At 42.1% G+C, this 22,384-nt stretch overlaps 2 protein-coding genes across 5 annotated transcripts; both read right to left on the bottom strand.

The window, feature by feature from the left end:
- Positions 1–842: 842 nt before the first annotated feature.
- Positions 843–18,762, bottom strand: eps8l2 (EPS8 like 2). Of its 4 annotated transcripts, none has more exons than XM_047034250.1 (22): positions 18,461–18,762; positions 14,638–14,781; positions 14,333–14,383; positions 13,617–13,663; positions 8,454–8,518; positions 7,516–7,677; positions 6,728–6,877; positions 6,554–6,633; positions 6,352–6,461; positions 6,119–6,195; positions 5,820–5,946; positions 5,416–5,504; positions 5,062–5,136; positions 4,034–4,182; positions 3,700–3,862; positions 3,552–3,586; positions 3,328–3,433; positions 3,004–3,135; positions 2,787–2,850; positions 2,403–2,589; positions 2,149–2,281; positions 843–2,019 (listed from the first exon to the last, which is right to left on the bottom strand). In XM_047034250.1, the coding sequence occupies exons 3-22, from the start codon at positions 14,365–14,367 to the stop codon at positions 1,942–1,944; spliced, it is 2,064 nt and encodes a 687-aa protein (XP_046890206.1). In that variant the 5' UTR covers positions 14,368–14,383; positions 14,638–14,781; positions 18,461–18,762; the 3' UTR covers positions 843–1,941. The 4 variants fall into 4 exon arrangements, with proteins under 4 accessions (XP_046890206.1, XP_046890207.1, XP_046890205.1 ...); XM_047034251.1 differs by having other exon boundaries at positions 14,638–14,724; XM_047034249.1 differs by lacking the exon at positions 14,638–14,781 and having other exon boundaries at positions 18,461–18,761.
- A 900-nt stretch (positions 18,763–19,662) lies between these two features.
- On the bottom strand, positions 19,663–22,280 carry tmem216 (transmembrane protein 216). The gene is made up of 6 exons (XM_047034214.1): positions 22,243–22,280; positions 21,833–21,849; positions 21,586–21,679; positions 21,399–21,491; positions 20,836–21,037; positions 19,663–20,240 (listed from the first exon to the last, which is right to left on the bottom strand). Exons 1-6 carry the CDS (start codon positions 22,259–22,261, stop codon positions 20,228–20,230), a joined length of 438 nt encoding a protein of 145 aa, XP_046890170.1. The 5' UTR covers positions 22,262–22,280; the 3' UTR covers positions 19,663–20,227.
- Positions 22,281–22,384: the final 104 nt, after the last annotated feature.

Genomic DNA, 22,384 nt, shown 5'->3' with positions numbered 1-22,384 from the left:
TCCATCTTTGCTGTTGAAAACCTTTGGTATTGGAAGTTTGGTTTTTGTTGAGGATAACCAAAAACATATTTATATCCTGCAAATGAAGGAAAGCAAAATAACCAAAACAATCAACACGTGTCTTGCTTGTGGGTCAAGGGTCTGCAGCTGAGCTGTTGTTGCCAAGCTGTTGTGATCTTAAGCTAACGTAATGCTAGTCATAATACTATGCCCGACCATGGTATAAAGATGCTTACGTAACTAACAGCATTGATAAAATATATGGTGGGCTATTACCAATAACAACTTTAGTGCGCTAATAACATGACTCTTGATTGGACGAATGTCATTCCACTTGGCTGCAGTGGACTCAGTTCTCTTTGTGAATAGTCACACACCACCTCCTGGTGGCTCCACTGGAACGAGCTGTGTAGGAAACAAGGCCTTTCCTACGAGGTCAAGACATTGGGAAGGGACTTTGTGGATGTTGTGAGGTAAGAGTTGACACTGATATATTATTACACATGTTCCTACGTGCACAATGCCTGTTGGTTCTTTGGACACACATAACTCTCACACATAACTGGCATTATGCTCTCTGCTCTGTTTTGCCTGTTTAGTGTGGTTCTTTCTTTCTGTTAAAAAGGAACTCATTATCAAGTTGACTGTTTGTGAAAAAAGTTTATACAAATATTTTGAAATGTTACCTGTTCTAACTATAATTTGAAAAAAGCACTGAAGTTACATGTCCTGCAGGAGGATTTTGGTCATCTCAGTTTAAACTGTTCCAAGAATTGCTGTTTAATAAAACAGGAAGACAGAAACTATTTTCAAAAAGCAAGCATAAGAACAGTATGCATCGGTATTTAGCAAGTATATTTATTTTTTATTACGACCATTCAAACTCGATCCCTTATTTGTATTTACACAACTATGTGAACTCATTTGACATATAACTGAAAAAGACATTGCATGTAACATTTATATTTTTCCAAAACTGGAGTAATCATTTATTCTCTGGTTTTGTCTTATAATTAATGAGTTTCAAACATTTATCACAAGGACAATACAGTCATATTGGTAATAAGATCTTACGGACAATTGCAATATACAGAAACTTTTATAGTATAGCCTACAGACAGTACATGCAAAGCACTGTTGTCACATTAGTGTGATTACACTGAAATATGCATATGTTTATCAAGGTTTACTAATACATGTGTATGACATATTTGTAATTACAAAGAACATTTAATTTTGTAGATGCTTTAATCGGATTATAAAAACAAACAAAAAAATGTTGATGCAATAAACAACATTATTCATGTGCGAAGGCATGGTTGCACTTCTAGAGTGACTGTACACATTCTGTAGCATTATGAAACTGATTCATTACATATCTTAAAGACTATTTCATAGAGTCTGGCACAGAGAATTAGATTGTTAGGCTGTTCAGGGTAAGTAAACAAGTTATCAAGTAAACAACTGTGATGAAGACATTATTGAGTGATCATACCCCTGCATACAGGCACACAAACATACACCAATGTATAAGTATATACACACAAACGCTCCCATGCACTAAAGAGTTCTCCAATTAAAAGGTTTCTCTTTCATACAGTGCACACCCCATATTGTACACATATCCAGATGCATTGTCAGACAAAATAACAAAAAGCCACTGAACAAGAAAAAAAAAAACTGAACAAGAAATTACATTTAGTCATTTAGCTGACGCTCTTATCCAAGAAATAAAAATACATATGGATTTGAAATATAAATAAATATACAATTAAAAATGCATATTACAACAAAGCCAGCATTATCTTTAGATTTTCAGGCTAAAAAGCTGCTGTTGCTGATGTACTACAAGGAGGAGGGCTGTTTCTGGATAGGCTGCACTGGTTGGATGGTGACCAGCTATGAAGGACGATGATTGGTTGAACGTGAGAGCAAGGATGTTCAGTCCTTGCTGGATGACCCAACCTTATTTTTTCTCTGTTTCATGATCTGTTCCAACTCTGTTTCTCCACCAGTCTTCTGTAAATGGAAATTCAATTTTGATCAGAATTCAATACTATTTAAATAACACGAGGAAAACACAACCTTTTCCCCCATTGATGCTGTCATGTTTTCAGCTGGGCGTGTGTGTGTGTGTGTATGACTCACCTCTAGCTGAGCTTTCTGCACAGTGACCTGGCTGTAGACACGAGGCCCCTCATCCCCACACACAGCCTTCAGCTCCTCCTTATTGAGAGAGAAGAGCTGAGCCCCTGTTAGGATGCCCAAGCACTCCACAGTCCTACAGAACAACAGACAAACACAGAGACAAATTGGAGATTCTTAAAACGACTCAAATAACAACACAGCCTGCATACAAACACACACCGACAGGCAGTGATGTGAGAACCAGAGTGACTCACGGTTTGGAAAACCCTTTGGAGTTGAGCCAGACGGTGACTTGCTGGGGATTGGAGTCAAAGGTTAGTGGCACGGTGCTGCTAGAGGGTCGCTCAACACGGAACTTACGGCCCGGAGGCTGAGTCTTGTCAGCGGTGATCATCTTCAGAAGCTCATCATTGACCTCATCCATGGGGTTATTCCAAGATGCTACAAAGGGATTCGGAGACGACAGATTGTTACCGAAGGCTGTGATAAGAGCCGGCTAGATGACAACCAAGGCTGTTCACAAGCACGCTTTTCTGTGCTGTGCTTGTCTTAGTTAACATGAACATAAAAACTCTTGGAATCGAATGTGTGATGTGCACTGATGAAATGAATGCCGAGGTGCTGCTCGTGTCACTCACAGTGGTTTGGGCGGGCCATGTCAAAGCTCTCCCCATGGCCCAGGGAACTGGAGGGATGTCCAGGCTAGGGACACACACAATCATACACACGCAGGTCAACATGTGCATGCATGCACACAGGAGTAAAAACTTAAGAAATAGGCAGGGAAGGAGAAAATGGACCGTGTGTGTGTAAAGGTATGTGAGTCTGTCTCTGGCTGTGTGGTCAGCGGATTACCTGGCTGTAGAGAGGCTCCGCCATGCCGTGTGGTTCCTCGAGCTTGACCACGTCCAGCATGTTGTACGGTACATATCCTGCCTGACCGCTGCGGTTTCTCAGCTTCCACCACTGCTTGTCATCCTCGATCACCTGCAAATGCCCCACATAACGCCCAGGTCAAGTCTTCATCGAAGGTAATCAGCAAACGTATTCTAGTGATCCCTTGGTACAGATTTATGTGCCTTCTGTGTGGAAATCATCAGAGTTATCCCTAAGCCCCGCCCCCCCTCTCCTCCAAGCCACCCCCCCTCCTCCTCCCCCCCCACCCTGGCCCTGCTTTACCTCTAGAACCTCGTCCTGCAGTACCGACAACTCATTGGCGTTGCGGGCCACAAAGTGATAGCGTATCTTGGCGTATTTTCGAGAGGAGGCCAGACCGTTGTAAGACCTATTTAAGGAAGGGAGGGTTATGTAAGGTTGGACATGACACACGTTTACGAATGCTAAGGGAGGACATTTGTTATCAGCAAGCAGTGGTTGAAATAAACAATGCCATTTCCACTCACCCATTGGATGAGCTGGACGACTGAGTCCCATAGAACTAACAGAGAAAAGACACAAAGGCAAATGTTAGAAACCATGACGACGCTACAGCCAATGAGAAACGAGTTGAGAAACGTGAAAGAACTAGAAGCCGTGTCTCCTGCCCCACACCTCCTCTGAGGGTTTCCTGTAGCTGGGACCGGTGGGGGACATGGGGGGTCCCAAACACTCTGTCTCCCACGGCGATGTCCTAAACATCTCTGCTGGGGGCTCCCAGCCATTCCGAAATTTAGGGTAGTAAGGAGGGGCACACTGTTCCCTGGGCCAGTCCGCCCTGCACAGAGACATAGACCATGTGACCTAGGCACATACCTTAACAGACAATGCATTGAGCATTCATACACAAAAGCCCTGAAGGTCCTGCATGTCCTTCTGGACGAGACCCAATTTATATCCACACAGTCACAAAACATTTGACAGTATGAAACCTGGGACCATGCGCTACCTGGGTCTGGTCCAGCCATCTCCGAGCAGCTCAAAGATGGTCATCTCTTTAGGGGAGAGGTGTCCCTTGAGGAAATCCACAGTGTCTCTGGAGAGGTGAGGGGAGATGATGGAGCGAGGCAGCTCAGGACTACCGCAGCTCTGGAGCACCTGCAGGTCACAAGCAAGCACAGCATTCAAGAGTTACGGAAGATACATCGGTTGGATATTCGAATGCCAGGACCGGTTTTTAGAATAGACAATGAACAGACGTTTCCTTGTTTCCTCTCTGGGAAACATCTGGGAGAGACCTACAACAGTAACAACAAGATACATAAGATACTAAAAAAATACCACAACAGAGGACATCAATGAAACTCAAACCCAGACTGTGTTGTGATCAAGTTTGAGTTACATAAACAAGCATTTAAGATTCCATCCCACTTCCTCCCATCCTTGCCGCCTGACTAAATGGCACCTTCTGGGGAACATTTCCAGTCTCAGTGTTCAGTGTTGTGGTGATGTGTTGAGTTGCTATCAGCCCATGGGCAGCCTGAGGTAGGCAATTTTCTATCATCAATATGTAAGTTTGGCTGCACCTGCAGTGGAGCTGAAAACCACATAGCTCCGGTCTGGTTAGTCCTGAAAGCATTGTGATGAGTGTGGGTGCGGTACATCATGCACAACAATAGAGGGGATGTAGGCTATATGACGTCTGATCGGTTCTCATTCTATCAACTTCTACTGATTGTTGAATGAGGGATTAAATCAATGTAAGTATTGCAGTACCATACGCACTTTGTAAACGGGTTGAGTCAACAAAATGATTCCCTTTTCACATTAGATTTTGGATTGCGTAACACAAACTTACCCTTTTGTTAAAAAAAAAAAACTGTTGACATAATTACTAGAATCGTCATTCATTCTCATGACTATAAATTGTCCTTTGAGGCCGCAGGACCCAGAATCTGCCTCAGTTTAATACATGGGCTGCTTGAGGTCAAACACTTTGGCTGCAATGCAACACGTATGGGCCTGGTGGTGACTCACCAGCTCCAGGGGACCAAAGAGAAAGTGAACCAGCTCAGATGCACTTGGATTCTGGATGTGCTTCTTCAGTTTGGCCTGCAGAGGGAGGAAATCCAAACTCAGTGTTAGAGCCAGTTCACAAGGCCCAACAGGTGAGTCAGGTAGCTGAGCGGTTAGGGAATCGGGCTATTAATCTGAAGGTTGCTAGTTCGATTCCCGGCCGTGCCAAATGACGTTGTGTCCTTGGTCAAGGCACTTCACCCTTCTTGCTTCAGGGGGGAATGTCCCTGTACTTACTGTAAGTCGCTCTGGATAAGAGCGTCTGCTAAATGACTAAATGTAATAGTCAAGCAGCTGCATTAGGAGGGAACTCACCAGCAGGTTGAAGGCCAGCTTCAGTTTCTGTAGGCTATCGATGAACTCGGCCTCAGAGGGGGGTTTAGCCCTCAGGGTCAGCATGCCCTCTGTCAACAAGGAGGTCAGAGCAACAGCAATCACCACACACAGCCTCCAGAGTTACACCTCCACACAGTCAGTCCAGTGGGACACAATCAACCCAGTGGGAAACAGTCAGTCCAGTGGGACACAGTCTTGCACGTTTTGCGGCAAACACAAACATCCAGAAGCCTTATTCATTCAACAATCAGCTGCATACATGCCAAGATGGAAAGGTGTTTAACCCTGGGCCTGAAAGAGGAGAGGTCAAACCGAGGCAGAAACAGACAGTGGACAATAACGACTGTATTGTTCCACCTCATAGAGAAGAAAGGGAGACAGACCTGCTGGTCCTTTCTTCTTATTCTTCTTACTCTTGTTGCGCTGGTTTAGCTGAGAGAACGCCTCTGCGGCTTTCTGCAGTCGCGCCACAAAGATCTCGATGTCGTCCAAGGCACTGTTGAGGATTTGCTGTTGAGGAGAGGGGCCGAACGAAAAACACAAATGGACAAGAAGCGGGAAAACCGAGAAAGAGAAAAAGAGACAGAGGTGATTTTTAAAATTAACCCTTCAGCTGAGCAGCACCGATTCTGGTGCACGGTAAACCAATTATGACAAATCGCCGAAAACATGACAAACTCACCACGTCCTTCTCAATGCGCTGAGCCAGCTTGTCATGTGACTCGGCGTCCTGCTGTGCTAAGCCTCGCCTCTCCACATCTGGGTACACAGAGCCAACCTCAGCGGTTAACAGGTACGTTACCATCGGTAACGTGCGCAAGTCATGTTAACAGAACCTGTACGTTGCAACATGTGTGCATGTGTGCCTGTATTTGGGGGTCTTTCGGCCAGCATGTGTGCGGGGGGTGGGCTCACCCTGCATGTTCATGGCAGCCACTCGCCCCTTCCCCCCAGGGGGCGGGCCCTTGGGGACCGAGGGGGGGATGATAGTTTCTCGATGCCGTTTCATTTTTTCCTGGTTCATCCTAAGGGGGGGGGGGGAGGGGGGTCAACTGTATACATGAGAGTGTGTTCACACGTACAGCAGGCAGATCACTGTGGGAATAACGGTACTCACCTCAATGTCTGTGGACGCATTTTCTTTCCGTGCTTGTTGTCACCCAGAGCACTGTCTATGTCTGCATGAACCATCTCAGCCTGGGACGACAGAAGAAGCATTTAACACCTTCAGACAACGAATGCCCTCCAGCGTGTCCATCTGCTCCAGGGACCCCCCAGCAAAGGGACTCACCTCGACCTCGTCGCAGTGGAAGAAGTGGATGTCAGGCCTGTGCTGCTCGCTGTCCTGACACAACAGCAGCAGCACGGAGGGATAGCGCGTCTGATTCAAGACGGTCTGACTGTGGTGAATGGTCGGGAGAGGGAAATTTTCCAACTCTTCCTAAAGAGGTAGAGAGAGGGGGCAGGAGAGCAATTTAGACAGAGAGGGTAGAACAAGGACATGAAAGATAGAGTAATTGTACCCTTAAAGGCTAAAGGTCTAAATGTAATGCATTGGTTATAAATATCTTTTTGCACTACAATTTTTACCCCTTTTCTCCATTCTCCAGTATTTAATGTATTTATTCTCTAAGTTGAACGGACATTGGGCACAAAGAGTTTCATTACTGATAAATGCTGTTTATGAGTATATGATAATAAACTTGAACTTGAACTTAAAACAAAGGCATTATCACAGTGTGCTGTTGGATATTATCACATTGCAATAAAACTCTATACAATCCACCCTCTAAACCTTTTGAATTGAGGTTGTATAGTGTATGGTGCAACGGCAACCTTGCGTTGGCCTTTGAACCTCTGGGGTCATCTGAACTAGCCGTTGTCATATATTTGAATAGATAACCATTACCGTGCAAGTTATTGACCATCTAGTCATTTACCAGTGAGCAAGTCAGATGGGAGGGTTTTCTGAACTATCAAGTGGAACACAGCACTGGGTTCTTTATTCAAGGTTAGTAGTTCACACAGACGAGATCAAGTCATAAAGAAGCAAGGCGTAGACAGCAGATTAAGCCTTACCTGCGTGTCACAGTCCAGCAAGCGGACAGCCTTGTCGCTGACCTGTAGCAACATCTCCTGGGTCCAAATCTTGTCTTTAGAGTCCAGGAGGGCCAGCTTTTTGATGGCATCATCCACTGTGGTGATGGATTCTGCCTTGTCCATCATGAAGGTGGAGAGATGCTGAGAGGGGAGAGAGATTTTTATTGTATGTTTTATTTTAATTCTAAATTCCCTTAGTATTGCTTGACTATGTACCTTAGTATAGTTAGTCCATACATTTAAGTCCTTAAGATTCCTTTATGTTTAATGTATGCACCTTTCTGCCAAAGTAAATTCATTGTCTGGGCAAACTTTCATGGCGATTAAAACCCTTTCTGATTCTGATTCTGAGATGCTGAGGGGCCTTGAACATGGAGGGAGATGTACTGGTTGACACTGCACTGGTAAAACCCAGTCCCAGGGAGGCATTGAAGGCACTTAATATACAAAAGGTGCTTGTGTATATGGCTGTGTCTCTGTGTGTATGCTCCCAGAACATTTCTGTTATCTATTATTACCTGATTAGTAACAACCCTTTCAATGAAGTCTGAACATCAAACGTGCACAGAACTAAGTTCAACCCTGCAGAGCAAAGACTTCTCTCCCCGACTCAAATCTCCCAGTCCTGGACTTCAACATATCCATGGTAGTCCGATCACCCGGTATCATGGCTTCTTTTATTTTGTTAACCACACCTTCTATCTGGAGATAATTAAACATTAACCTGACCACCAACCTTTGTGTTCATGGATCCACACTTGCATTAAACAAGTCCAAGACAGTCTAAACTTAAAATGTTAGGATATGTTATGTTAAGGATACATGAAAGAGATTCTAGCTACTATGAGTGTTTAAGTGAATCTAAGTGTTTCACTTGGATTCCGTACGTCATGACAGAGAGAACTTAAGAACCTTACCTCCACATGGTATTGGGACGTCTCCTGCATGATAACATTAGAGTTGGAGTATTTCTTACGCTGCTCTGTTTGGTCAAGAAGAGAGAAGTTTATGAGCAGCAGTTTAAACAAATGACATCCATGACATCATTTCCACATTCCAAAAAAAAGCTTGTACAATACTACAGATTCCCAGTCCGTCCTCCAGTGCTCAGGAGAACAGATATATGAGATTAACCTGGTATGACATTATATGAACAGAAGCAACAGCTAAGGACCATAAGGAAGTGATCCGAACTGCTCATGTGCGCATGTCCAAGGACAGACGTGTGTGTGTGCACGCACGCACGCACACACACATACACACACACACACACAGCTAAGTATACGAACACACTCAGAGAAGATAAAACACCATACTTCACTAGTCAAATGGGCATCCACTGTATCCCTAAGCCACTACAACTAATGGTCCTAAAACGGAGGTGCTGTTGGTACTTCAGAAAAGTTATTTGGGAGGTTTGGAGTGGTTTGTTAGATCTGTATCGCTAGATAGACTTCTACTGCCAACATTTTACAAATATATTTTTCAAACTGTCCAAATCAAACATGGACATTCCTCTTTCTTCAGTTGGTCCAACTTAAGAATCATCGATGTTATGTCAGATAAAACCTTCAGGAAACACAGGGGTATGACATCATGGCTAGGCTGAAGGCAGTGATCCAGTCAGTACACTCCCCACAAAATGACATAGGGATCAAAGGTCACTTTTTATGCACATTCACTTCCTCATGTACTTGCTGATTGGTGCGCCAGTGGGTCAAACGATCATTGTTTACTTTAATGGACTTTAAAATAAGGTGAAAGGTTTGATTATGAGCTTTGCTGGGTCAACAGGTAGGGTAGACAAGGAGAAACAGCAACCGAAACTATGGATTTCTTTAAGTTTCCATAGCAATGGTTTCCATAGCCCCTTCATGTTTTATGCTGTTCAATAAATCTGTTGCTAAAAGCATCTGATAAATGTATGAAATATAAATATATGCTGTTACACTCAAAGAAACATTCTCAAATGAGCAACAGCACCAGTAATGATTACCACCATCATAGTTGAATACTAAGCAATTGAGATACAAGAAATTGAGATAAATAAAAAAAAACTATTACAAAAATATACATGCATTAAAAAATGTACTTGGTTACACTTACATACTACTGTATGTGATTGTAGCTCCGCTCTTACCTTTCTCTCACTGCAACAGCTTATGCTGAGGTCATTGCTTTTCTGTAGCCCGAATGTTAGAAGCATGTGCCAGTGTTTGTGTGGCTCATTGACCTATTCTCCAGGTGAATGGTCTGCAGGTAACAATTACGGGTAAACGAGAACTTGTTCCGATCAATTCTACGGCCAGATCTCATATCACGGCTCTGGGTTCTCTCCCCATACCAACTGAATCAACATTTTTGTAGCACGCTCTACCTCTCTCTCTCTCTCTCTCTCTCTCTCTCTCTCTCTCTCTCTCTGCCTCTGGTAAATAGGGGACTTTACAAAATAGAAATGTAAAGTTATTAAAATAAAGCATTTTTCATAAAATGTAATACATTCTACTAATGCCTTATAAGATAACAAAAAGTTATTACAAATTTGAAAAAACCGGACCATGCCAGTTTTCTCATTTAGTTTTCACTCTAACATCTATGGACTCTAAAACTTGAAGAGATAAATTAAAAAAATACTGTAAGTTTGAAAGGATGCAAAATAGATTCCTTATCTAGACCTGAGAGCAACCTATTTTATTTGAGTGCCCAGAATGACACAGGAAACATGCAGGTACTTTCCTGTTTCCTCAATTTCCTCTCTCTCTCTCTCTCTCTCTCTTTCTCTCTCTCTCTCTCTCTCTCTCTCTCTCTCTCTCTCTCTCTCTCTCTCTCTCTCTCTCTCTCTCACCCTCTCTCTCTCTCTCTCTCTCTCTCTCTCTCTCTCTCTCTCTCTCTCTCTCTCTCTCTCTCTCTCTCTCTCCCTCTCTCTCTTTCTCTCTTTTGCTCTGCCATTCACCATCTCTCTTCCCCCCCTGCTCCCTTCCTCCCTGGCTCTCTAGTCCTGCTTGGCTCCCTGCAGGTGAAACACAAGCACAGGTGTCTTTGTGAAAGTCGAGCTCGCCCCATGTCTTATTAATGAATGACATTTATGCCAATCAATTCACAGCGCTGTGACAGCTTGCACTGAGAGCCACTTAGCAGGCAGATGGGCAGATCCACAGACGTCTTCTAAGGCTGAGGCCGATAACAAACATGGCTGGCTGGCAGAACATCAGTATCCGAATCGTTAGGAAGATTTTAAGTGGCCTGACAACAACTTCAAGTTTAACAATGCCCCCAGAGACTCTCAAAACACACAGACTAGGTCCTCTCTTCACTTTACTGTAAATAACCACTGTGTACTTTGTAGAAAATTTTCTAGGAATAAAAAAATTGAGTAAGTTCCAACAGTGATGCAATCTTGTCATTTATGTCTTCATATTTCCCACACTCAAGGAATCAGATCACACATGAGTGTTTAAACATTAACCGATTTTTGGCAAGCTAATGTTGCATGACTGTTCAGGCTCATTGTGTTGCCCAAAATTAAAACCTCTGCTGTTTGGCTTGGCAGTACAGCAATCAGCTGGACTGTACGGTATGCCTGAAAGAAGTGCAGCTGAATCCGTGTAGATTTTTATCCACCAAAATTCTGAGCTTAATATCAGCATTAGGGATCCAAACATTTCAGTTTGATCTCAAAGGTGTTTACTCCGGCCATATGATTAACAAAACAGATGGCATTATGTGACAAAAAAAAGATTACAAAGACAGAATGTATAAGGTAGAACAATGACAAAAGATTGCAAACTAAAAGATAATTTAGTAATAGAAAAACATAAGGCATTACTGGCTTGAACACACATTCAAACAAATAATAAGAAAGCATGATAAAACATAAACAAATACAGAGAGTAGGAACAGAGAGCAGCTATCATCAGCCAAGCCTCCTATAGACACACTGAGGTCCCAGCTAACTTTCAATTAGTTGTAGTACCTGATAAAGACATGCTCCCCCCTTGATACCAAGTGATTTAAGAAGGTCTGTTGGTCGTCCGAAGCCCAAGACAGCTTGGTTCCTATGAGGCCCCTATGTCTGCACCCCTTCATCCTCTATTCTGCCTCGATGCTCCCGATAACAGAGCAGGTGGGAGGAGGCCTGTTGTAGATTTGCATGACTTGTTTCCTGCCCTAAATCATGAGTGATTGGAAGATTTTTGCATGAGAGAGGAAAGTGATATAAGCATGGCAGAGATTGAGACGGAACTTTTCCTGTTTCACCTCTACCCTTTAGATTCAACAGTACTACTATATTTACATTTAGTCATTTAGCAGGCGCTCTTATCCAGAGCGACTTACAGTAAGTACAGGGACATTCCCCCCGAGGGAAGTAGGATGAAGTAACTTGCCCAAGAACGCAACGTCAATTTGCACGGCCGGGAATCGAACCGACAACCTTCTGATTAATAGCCCGATTCCCTAACCACTCAGCCACCGGACTACTGACACAGTATCAAAATAGCTTTACCGAGTGGCGTTCTACTGAAACAATACCCATATAGATTGACCAAGGAGAGAGTACTACTGACACAACGTCCTTATAGATTAAACAAGGCACTGATCACATATCTCTTTTTACCTCCACAGCGAGGTGAGCATGCTGTCCCTGGCTACCGCACAGTGAGACTGTCACAGTGACCATCTGCCACACAGGATAGCAGGAGCCAGGGAACATAGCTTCAGTTCCTCACTCATGCAGCAAGGCATATCAATACCAAATGAAAGCTGGATCACAGTGCGATATATTGTATAGATACTGTAGTGTACTGTTCATGCTTAACACAAGACACTATGATATATCACAATACTGGCAGAATAGTAACAGGGAAAATATTTATAATGAACACCATAACAATTAGGTTATTCTAATTTAAAATGGTTAGGCCAGATATACTTGTCATCCTTGATTTAGGCAAGTTTGTGATTTGTCCAGTACAAGGGCTCTTTATTCAGTCAAGCTGGAAGGTGGTGCTGGAGGTGACCAGTGAGCTCATGTCTGAAGCCTGGTAGGGAGGGGCAGGGGTGGGGCTGTTCCAGACTGACTGGTACAGACCATGCCCCTCGCTCTCCCCTTTTCAATGCCTCTTTCATTCACCTGCAAGACCAGGCTGTCCACACCCTGTTCCAACCACACACTAAAAACAGACACACCCATCCATAGCTGCTAATGTAATATTGTACATTTGGCAACACATGGACATGGGCAAACAGTCTCCACACAAAGCTGTAAAGTTTACAAGCATTGACATTGTTTCCATTATCTTTAATCCACTGGAGCCATATGGATCAATAGGGACCAGAAACGTAGTCTGGCTGACAATGTAGCACACATGCATATCTACAGCTGCACACACACACACACACACTAAAATCATCTGATTACATTTTTGACAAGCCCCTAGCATGTTTTCTCAACCTAGCCCCCTCTAGCCCCCCCCCCCCCCCCTCAACTGGATCAGGAGGCCCTCAGATCTCTAGTACCTTTCCCAGAGAGACCTGTCAAGCGTATCAGATACAGCAGTTGCCCCTGGACGGGGGTAGCTGCTGGATCGGGCGCTTCAGCAGGACCCCTGGAACCTTGGCCCCCTCTTATCAGCGTGGGAGGGTGGGGGTTGGGACGGAGGTGGTTGTCCAGTGAAGCCGTGATGGGGCCACGACACCACAGCGCCAGATAATCATAACAGAGAGAGAGCTGTATTTCCTTGCACAGTCATTTGCCTAGCAAATTGACGATTGTTATGATTTGCCTTGATTACAATATTGTGTGAGCTTGACTTTTTTCAATGAATGGTGTTGCTGCTTAAGAGTAGTACCAATATTATGTTAAGCAATACATCAGACTAATTTATACCAGGTATCTACAGTCCTGTGACTTATCATTTTTATGAAAGCACTATGAGACAATGGTACGCACAGTGTGCATAATGACAGATAGGCATACATGGGTATGAGGAAAACATGAAACATGAAAACAAGAAAAAGGGCCCGAGTCATACACACGGACTATGAAACAAATATCTCCTCCACACGTTTGTAGAACTTACCGTACAGGGCCTTGGCACTTATCTTGCTGTCCGATCGGGCCACTCCACTGCAATGAGAAGAAGAGGAGGCATGGTTATGCTGCCTTCCCTTCATATTCGCTTGGACTCCCCTAAATGTCAGTGTCTCACTGGACTGCAAACACTTCCAGTGCCTAAATCCTAAGCATGCACAGAGCTGAGTGTAAAATGGTAAATGTGTTCGACCGGACAGGGAAAGACTGGATGAGATTGGCCTGAGATTTGGAGCATATGGACAAGTCTGAGAGAGAGAGAGAGAGAGAGAGAGAGAGAGAGAGAGAGAGAGAGAGAGAGAGAGAGGGGGGGGGGGGGGGGGATAGAGAGAGGGAGAGAAAAAGAGAGGGAGAGAGAGAGAGAGAGAGAGAGAGAGAGAGGGGGGGGGGGGGGAGAGAGAGAGAGAAAGAGAGAGGGGGAGAGAGAGAGAGGGACAGAAAGAGAGAGGGATAGAGAGCATGTGGCTTGAAGCACAGGGGAGATAGAAAGACTGGAGCCAGGAACGCAGGCAAAGCAAACATTCACCAACAGAGCAGCTCTGTACATGGGGACCCTGACCCACACCTCCTCTCACACACGGTTAGCTATTTCTTCCCTGTTTCCCAGTGAGTAACCCAAGTGCAGTGAGTGCTGGTTTAGGACCCTGGGTAATTGATGAAAAGGTAAACGTGCAAGGGGTTAATGCAGTAAGGTGCACCACTTACTTGTCCTGCCTGGTCTGAGGTCCCAGGATACTCATGTTTTAAGACATGCACCTGTAAGAGAGGAATAACATGGAAGGAAGCGGGGTTAGAGAGGGAGGGCAGGGGGAGCGACACAGTCTCACAGCACAACAAGACATGATGCATTATTTATTTCAAACTACCTATAGACAGACGCCAGCAGTGACAAATCAGCCACTGTTTGTTTCACTTTTCCACCTTACCTAATTATGCATCTCCCCGTACTCTACACGGGCAAATAAGAAAAATAAAAAAAGGACAACAGACCAAGTATATTGGTTCTGTACCTTAAGGTAACAAAGATATTCTAGAAGTCGCTCGTCTGGTTCAGAGGAGAGTCAGGTGTTGGGCCTGTATTGTTGCCATTTAGGGGCCTGCGGAGGTACAATAGCAAACAGCAGGGTACCATGCACAGGGTAATAAGATCCAGTCTATTGAGGAAGATATGAGAATAGCTCCAATTAATTAAAATGTAAGCAGTTTTATACACAGTCTGGTTAACAATTTGGTAATTACTGCGCCTCACAAAAGACATTGTCTGTGACAAACTAAGGGGTAGTAGAGCAGGGCATCGGAATCAGAAACGCGCAGATTAAAAGTCAAGAAATTTCCCAGAGGAAACTCTTACCAGACCCTCAAGATATTCCCATTTTAGGTATGGTGTGTGCACTATGGCTCACTATGATGTGTTCAAGCCTTCTACACAAAAAGAAGGATTATGTAGTGAGAGAAAGAGAGAGCGAGAGAGAGAGAGAGTCTGTTTAAATGATGTTTAAAAGATCCCATGACAGTTGCTAGGATATGAACTGACATGAATGGTCAGTCCTGTCAGATATTGAATGATTGGTATCCTCTGTAGTTCTGGACAAAGTAAGTAGAGGGATTCCTGACAATGGGATCAAGAATATTGTATGAGAGTATATATATTTTATACATTTATACATATTTTATATATATATTTTTGAGCAATTAGATCTTGTGAATGCACACATTACATTTAATGACAAAACAATGTTTCTCATTAAATTAAGTTTCACTTCTAATAACCAAAACTGTAAAATTACAGTTTAGGTAGCTTAAGGTGAACTGATGATAATAACTCCAAGGATTATGCTTTATCTATCCAGATCCATAACTACATAGTTAAGGCAGCAGGCGTGTGTTGCTTAGGCGCCGCCTTAACTGAAAAGTGCTGCGGGAATCCCCGCATAAATGATATCTAAATGATATCTAAGTTATACATTATATCGATAAGAGGCACATAGCTCCACATGATCTTGTAGGACAGTCATTCAGATGACCAAGTCCCATCTGTGGTTCTAAAGCATGGACAGCAACAACATGCATTACAAGGTCAAAGGGGACAGGACAGTTGAATACAGCCAGGCGGCACAAATACGGCATTTCCTCTTTCGGTTCTTATCTCTCCAGCCATTTTCTCCGAACCATTGTTCTGGGCACACTTCCAGGTTTCAAGAGGAAGGTGCAACAAGAGCTGCAAAGGGTGTCATGTGTTGTCGCCCCAATGGTGGCAGTGTGTCCCCTGGACAGTTCTGAACAGGTTTGTTGACTATAAACATATAATTTGTCCTTCGTTCACTACCACACAATTGTCATGGTGAGATGATTAGTACTACCCTGGAGTTGCAAGTCGTTTGCTGAGGTGGATAACAACAGGTGGATAACAGACTCTCAACCTCATAAACATCTATGGTCACATTAATGTCTGTGGAATGCACCGTAAGCATACTTAATCACGCTGATATAAGAATGTAAGCAAACAAAATGTAGTGATAAGATAATGATTCCTATGCAACTTTGTTTTCTATGACCGGTATTCAATATAGACTTTGACCCTTAAACACAGTAATTTTACAATACAAGTTGTTAAATTAATGTATTTTTTGTCAAAATACTAGTCATAGTATAGCATCCAAAATGAAGTTAAGGTCATTTACAACCAACTAATCACACAAAATGTAAGGTAATTTACAAACAACTAATCACACACACTAATCACACCAATGGGGGAAGATTTCAAAAGATAGATCGAGTTAAAGAATCACTTAAATGGTTTTACATTATTAAAAGCACTGCTTGTATATATATTATGTATATTGTGTATATATAGTATAAGCATACAAATGTACAGTAACCAAAGAAAATGTACTAAAGTTCACACAAGTGTCAGCAAGATTGTTTTGAGCCCTTTATTATACCCTCTCTGAAGTAGCTGGATAAGCTGACAAGCCAGTTCTGAAGTCACCTCAAATGACACAAAGTTCAGTCTAAGACTGTAGGGCCTAAATGTTAATACCCAGCCCTGAAGTACTGCATGCTTATTAGAAGCACTGTAGAAATCATTTCATGTGTGTCCATTCTCAGGATTTCTTGGTGTTGTATTGACTTGGCATGTCTACATTTTCAATAAACATTCCCCTGATACCAGACCAACCTGCTCTCGTCTGAATTTCCAAAACATTATGACACACCAAACACACGTGGACCGTACACAAACCAAAGCTTTTCTTGTACTGTTATTAATACTAATAGTACAGTTTAACTTTAGACTGTAGATAGACAGAAGTATACTTTCAGACTGTAAAGGGTAAACCAAACAGACAAGCTTGCTGTGGTAAAGGCCATCTGAACGTAGTCCTGTTTTTATGAATACACATTTTGGAATAGATAAAATATGTTATTTGGTTCTGTATCACGTGTAAGCCTACCCCCATTCAGACTGCAATTGTGTATTTGTGTATATAGAATGGAAAGTAGCCTATGTTTGTGAATCAGGGCATAATGGCCTGATTGCCTTTACTCGATACTAGGTCACATTTCACTGGTTGGGTCAAAGTGTTATTGATTTACTTCTGGGTTGGTTGGCACACTTTTCACTGTCTGCTATATTTCTCTGGCATCATTCATGTTAGAATATTCTCACTAGCAGCAAATTAAATGTTAAGGTCTATGCTATAATTATGTTTAAATATACACAAATATTTTCTAAAATATGGTGATTTGTGATTAAAGTCATGTTATGCATTTGTACCATCCAGCACCATTAGGAGGTTGTTTGGCACACAATATGGGGTTGTTTGGCACAATGTTAAAATGCTATAGAAGCAACCAATAGAAACTATTTGAAGTTGTAAATAGTATATTTTAAGCTATTAATCATTTACTGAAATCTTGTATTCAATTAATTAGAAGGAATGTATATTTGAACCCTAACTCTATCCCTAATCCTCAGGATTAGGCAACAAGAATGAAGACCGGAATGTTGATAACAATGTTTTTATTAGACAACATTTAAAGGGACAGTAACCACAACAGGAACCTAACATTAGCCCTCCTAGTGGCCCCCTCCCCCATCACACCTATATACAGGTCTTACCACTTTTGTATTAAATTCCTATATCTTCAAAATCCCGGTGCCAACCAACCTCACTCAAATTTAACCCAACTTTGTGATAAAATGATGATGGCCAGCTACCATCCCTCATTACAGACTTTCACATTTTAAATGAAAATGTAACTGATTCCTATGTCTATTAACTACACATTTCCAATATCTTCATCTGACACAATTTTAATACATGTTAGTCCACAGACCACTGTTTAACTTTTGATACCATAAAAGTTAAATGTTTGTGATTTTCAGATGTTTTAACATAGTAGATGAGTGCAGGTCAAGAAAGCAAACATTTTGATGTTACAATTTTGTTTCTGTGACTTTTAAAAGAACCAGAAAAATGCTGTGTGCCAACCAACCCCTTTTGCCAGCCACTAACACAATATGTCAGTGATGTAATTCCCTAGATAAGACAGATATAAGACAGATATAAGACAACAATTTGTTGACATGTTGTCAAACATGATTGTCAAAATCAACTGCCCCACTTGGCACATGGATAATAGTTCATCCTTGTGATACGCAAATAACTAAGCATGAATTCAGATGGACGTAATCCTATATTGATGACCAGCCATTCAGCATTTACTGCACAACGCTGACCCAAATATACCTTGTGAAATGCGTGAAAATAAAAAAAAACATCAAAATAAAACACAACATCTACAACGTCGTTCAAAAGTATTCATTCTTACCCAGCGCCGAACTCTACACCGTTGTTTTCTTAGTTTGGTGCTGGCAAGGTTACAAAGGTTTTAAGTCCAACGAATTGACTGAACAATCAATCTTCCATCTCACGTATCACTGTATGTTATTACTGAACTTTGACGCAAAACCCCTTAAGTCAAAACAATCCAATTAAATTGGAGGCAAATAGTTTTCTAATTCATTCGTTGATCGATTCTCTTAATCGCGCGTTCGGGAGACAGCACAGGTGCGGGTATGTGACAGGTGACAGCATAGGCAACGTACACAGCCTGTAGAAAAGGGGAGAGGCAGAGGCAGTGAGAGAGTCTGCTCCTGCGACAATCTTCGAGTTTGTGAGGAATTAATCTTTTCAAAAGAGACCTTTTGCTGCTTTCCTTTTCCATTGTTTCTTGATACTGTTAATTAAGACTATTGAATGTCTGTTATACCAATAAATTGATCAATGACGGCAATAAGACATCTGACACAGAATATCATCCTTTTTTGTAAAATACACATAATATCTCGAAAAACATCCTATAAAACTTTTCTATCAGTTGTATTACTATGGGTGGCAACCATGAACTTTCAATTTACTAGCAATATTTTTAAGTCAACCTTAGTCCACTTTGTAAATCAAGGGAGAGGCTGTTTCAATAGGGGAATGACAAGAGCAAGAACACAGGCCTGGTTTTAATGTCCAAGACATTAGATAACATTGGCCCTTTTGCCAATGAGCTTCCTGCTCCTAGCCAAATTCACATAGACAAGGCATAGCCTACTATGGGCCATGACATGGGCCATCCCCAAACATGCACATTATTGAAAGGTATTGTTCAGTTTCGGGTTTAGACAGGTGTTGTCCTGTATCACCTAATCACATATCAGTCCATATACAAAAACAAACTGCAGCATGCATTTTTTTCATGCTTGCTCATACACTGACCTAACCTGTGCTAGTGATGCAAGTGTACTTACAGGGATAGCTTAAATACAAGCACAGTGGATTTTAATGTGTTTAGTCTGGTTACTTTGGAAACCTTGACTTTGGGGCTGATTATTAACTGCAGCTGTCACTGCTGAGAAATTAGTTGTTTAAAGAGGGCATTTTAGAGGGCAGCCGGGGAACATGAATAGTAAACAAAGAATAACTTCTGACACCATTTCACATCTGAAATGATATGCCCGTTATATCATAATTTTGGAGTTATGCTTACCAACAAGCCCTAGAGAAACATGGTTAAATGGTGTATTTTGAGAAGATACAAACTTTGAAACTTTCACACCACCAATTATAAAATTACTTTTACTTTATAGAAAGTAAATTAATGTACAATTTTACAATATCAAATCACAGTTCCTACCATTGAAAATGTCACCTTTTCTGCCCTCTACTGGAGAAATGTTATTTTATTGTTAGACAGGCATCTGCAGTCTGTACACAGAAAGTCACAAAACAAAGTTGTTCAAGTATAAAATATAAAGGACTTAATGTTTAATAGATCTTTCATGTTTACACTTAAACTACAGTACTAAGACATCCTCATTATCCTGTTACTTACAGCTCAAACCTTTGTATCTTTTAATGTCACATATTTAGTAATATCGTACTCCTATCCCGTTCATTAACCTGAATATCTTCACTGATTTTCAGTCAAACACTGTTGTGGAAAAAATGACCTTCCATTGGGAACCATAGTGACAATTGTCCTGGATGTGTCCATGGTACAGAGTTGCTGTTATGCACACACAGAGTTGTCCTGGAAACAGCTCCCTTATGTATAGGCACTGCAAAACACAAATCAACATGGTGACACGGGTTAATGTTATACGTTTTAAGTTTGAATTCACAGAACATATTCAACAAGTCTTCTCGTTCCTGCCTAATTTAATATTCTACTTTTCCATGAGCCATCAGATATTTTTAGCAGATTTTTCTCAGAAGGAAATTTTACAGGCATGACGGCATTGGTCCAGGTATACAGTAACCCTTTGATGAATGAAACCCAAATCAATTATTCAAACAAGCCCTGAAGAACCTGGGCTTATTCATTCATCAACAATGGAGGGCACAAAAGGGCTGTTCAATGCAGTCAGGCCAATCAGAACAAATGTAGACGAGACCAATTACTTGGACAACTCATGTCAATATATAATCTTTTTTTGTTACAATGTATGATGACATTCAAACAGTATTCAAACTAAAACCTATAAAAGTACAAGCACACTAGTCTTTTGACACCCAAGTACTCAAGACATCTGGACCATAAGATTGTAAATGTCCATATCACCTAAATAATGAATGTGGATCACTATTTACAATGAAATATGATAGGAAAGGATATGATAAAGGGTAGCTTTAGCTCTGGTATGAGATTCTAACCTGGTGAAGCGGGCCAATGTGATGAAAGCCAGGAGTCCACCTAGCCCATACATACTAAGCAGCAAAGCATTGACTATGACGTCAGCCCGCAGCACGTAGGTTTGCCAGATCAAGAAGTAAACAGACAGCATGACTGTAGGCACAGTCAAAACCATGTTTATCCCGACATAGCCCTCCCTCTCCTGTAGGTTGCCCCTCATACCTGGACGAAGACAATTGACAACAACAACAAAAATAGAAAGTGGAGATATTAAGTCATTTTCAAGGTAGTTGTAGGACAGTCTGTTCAGGGGTGTTAACTGTTTGAGATGTCATGGTTGCAGACAGGGGCGTGGACAGAATAATCTTTTTGGGTAGACCTGGAAAATATGGATAGGCATCTTTTTTTTTTTTTTACTTATTTACTTTGCGATGTGCACCCGGTGCATAATTTTTTCTGAGATATTTGCGTTTTTGGTTAGGCCTTAGAACAAATCGGGTGGGCCTGTGACTACCAGGCCTACCCATGGCTACGCCCCTGCTTGCAGATCAGACAGGTGACAAGACCCCAGTCCCTGGTTTACCAGAGTACAAGCGGAGCATCTCCAGACCAGCCATGAGGAAGAGAAGGCACACTTCTAGGGTGAGGTTGTCTCCAGGGTAGCTGAGGACACGGCCTGGAAAGAACAGGGACCAGTATATTGACAAAGGATAAGAAACTGGAGTCAAATAAGGTTGAAATTATTACACATATAGACCGTAGGTTCTCACTTTTATAGATGAGCATGCCCAGTGTCGACAGGAAGTAGAAGACATAGTAGACTCCTGTTAGGTACAGTATCAGCTGGAGAGGGGCAGATGAGAGCTACAGGGGCAGTTATTAAGGGATACCTGTTATGGTGTTTGACAGTGGCCAATGCTTTTGGTTTATAGTGTAGGTCTAGAAGCAAGTAAGAAAACTCTTTGCGTTGTAACTGTTCAGAATGCTTGAATCCCAAAGCATGCTGTAAAAGGATACCACAATAGCTGATTTGCCTGAAAAAGAAACACATAGACATTCACCATGGATTCACTACAAGGATAAGAGATGTTCTATTTTACTTAGCCTCCCTTTTCTTCCCATATTTTCGCACACAGACATACTGCAGACATACTACAGACATAGCTACATAGTACAGATTGATAAGAGTACTGTACTGTACAGTAGTCTGGATAGCAAGCTGTACTAACAGACGTCGAAGCTAGCGAGATAGGCTAACTAAACTGATTCAGAAGTTTTGTCAGTCATTTCGAATTTAACTATATAGCTAGATGGTTCTGTGGTCAAACTGTTTGTTAGGTAGCTATGAAGATAGTCAGCTCTATATCAATTTTTTATCCAAATGTACGTTCAACTAAACCCGTGTCTATGGCAACGCGTCCACCAACCTGGTCTGTTCATCGCCATCTTGATTGTCCTTCTTTGCCTCCTCTATGCACGGTAAATAAACCCGATATCAGATATCGCCACACAGTGGATTGGAATAAGAACTACAGACCGAAAGCTCAAGCGCACGATGCGAATGCGCGC

Source organism: Hypomesus transpacificus, chromosome 14 (genome assembly GCF_021917145.1).
Source record: "Hypomesus transpacificus isolate Combined female chromosome 14, fHypTra1, whole genome shotgun sequence".
In the NCBI taxonomy this organism is placed as follows: domain Eukaryota; kingdom Metazoa; phylum Chordata; class Actinopteri; order Osmeriformes; family Osmeridae; genus Hypomesus; species Hypomesus transpacificus.
Note: the sequence above shows the minus strand (reverse complement) of the source record. Positions and strands in the feature narration are given on the sequence as shown.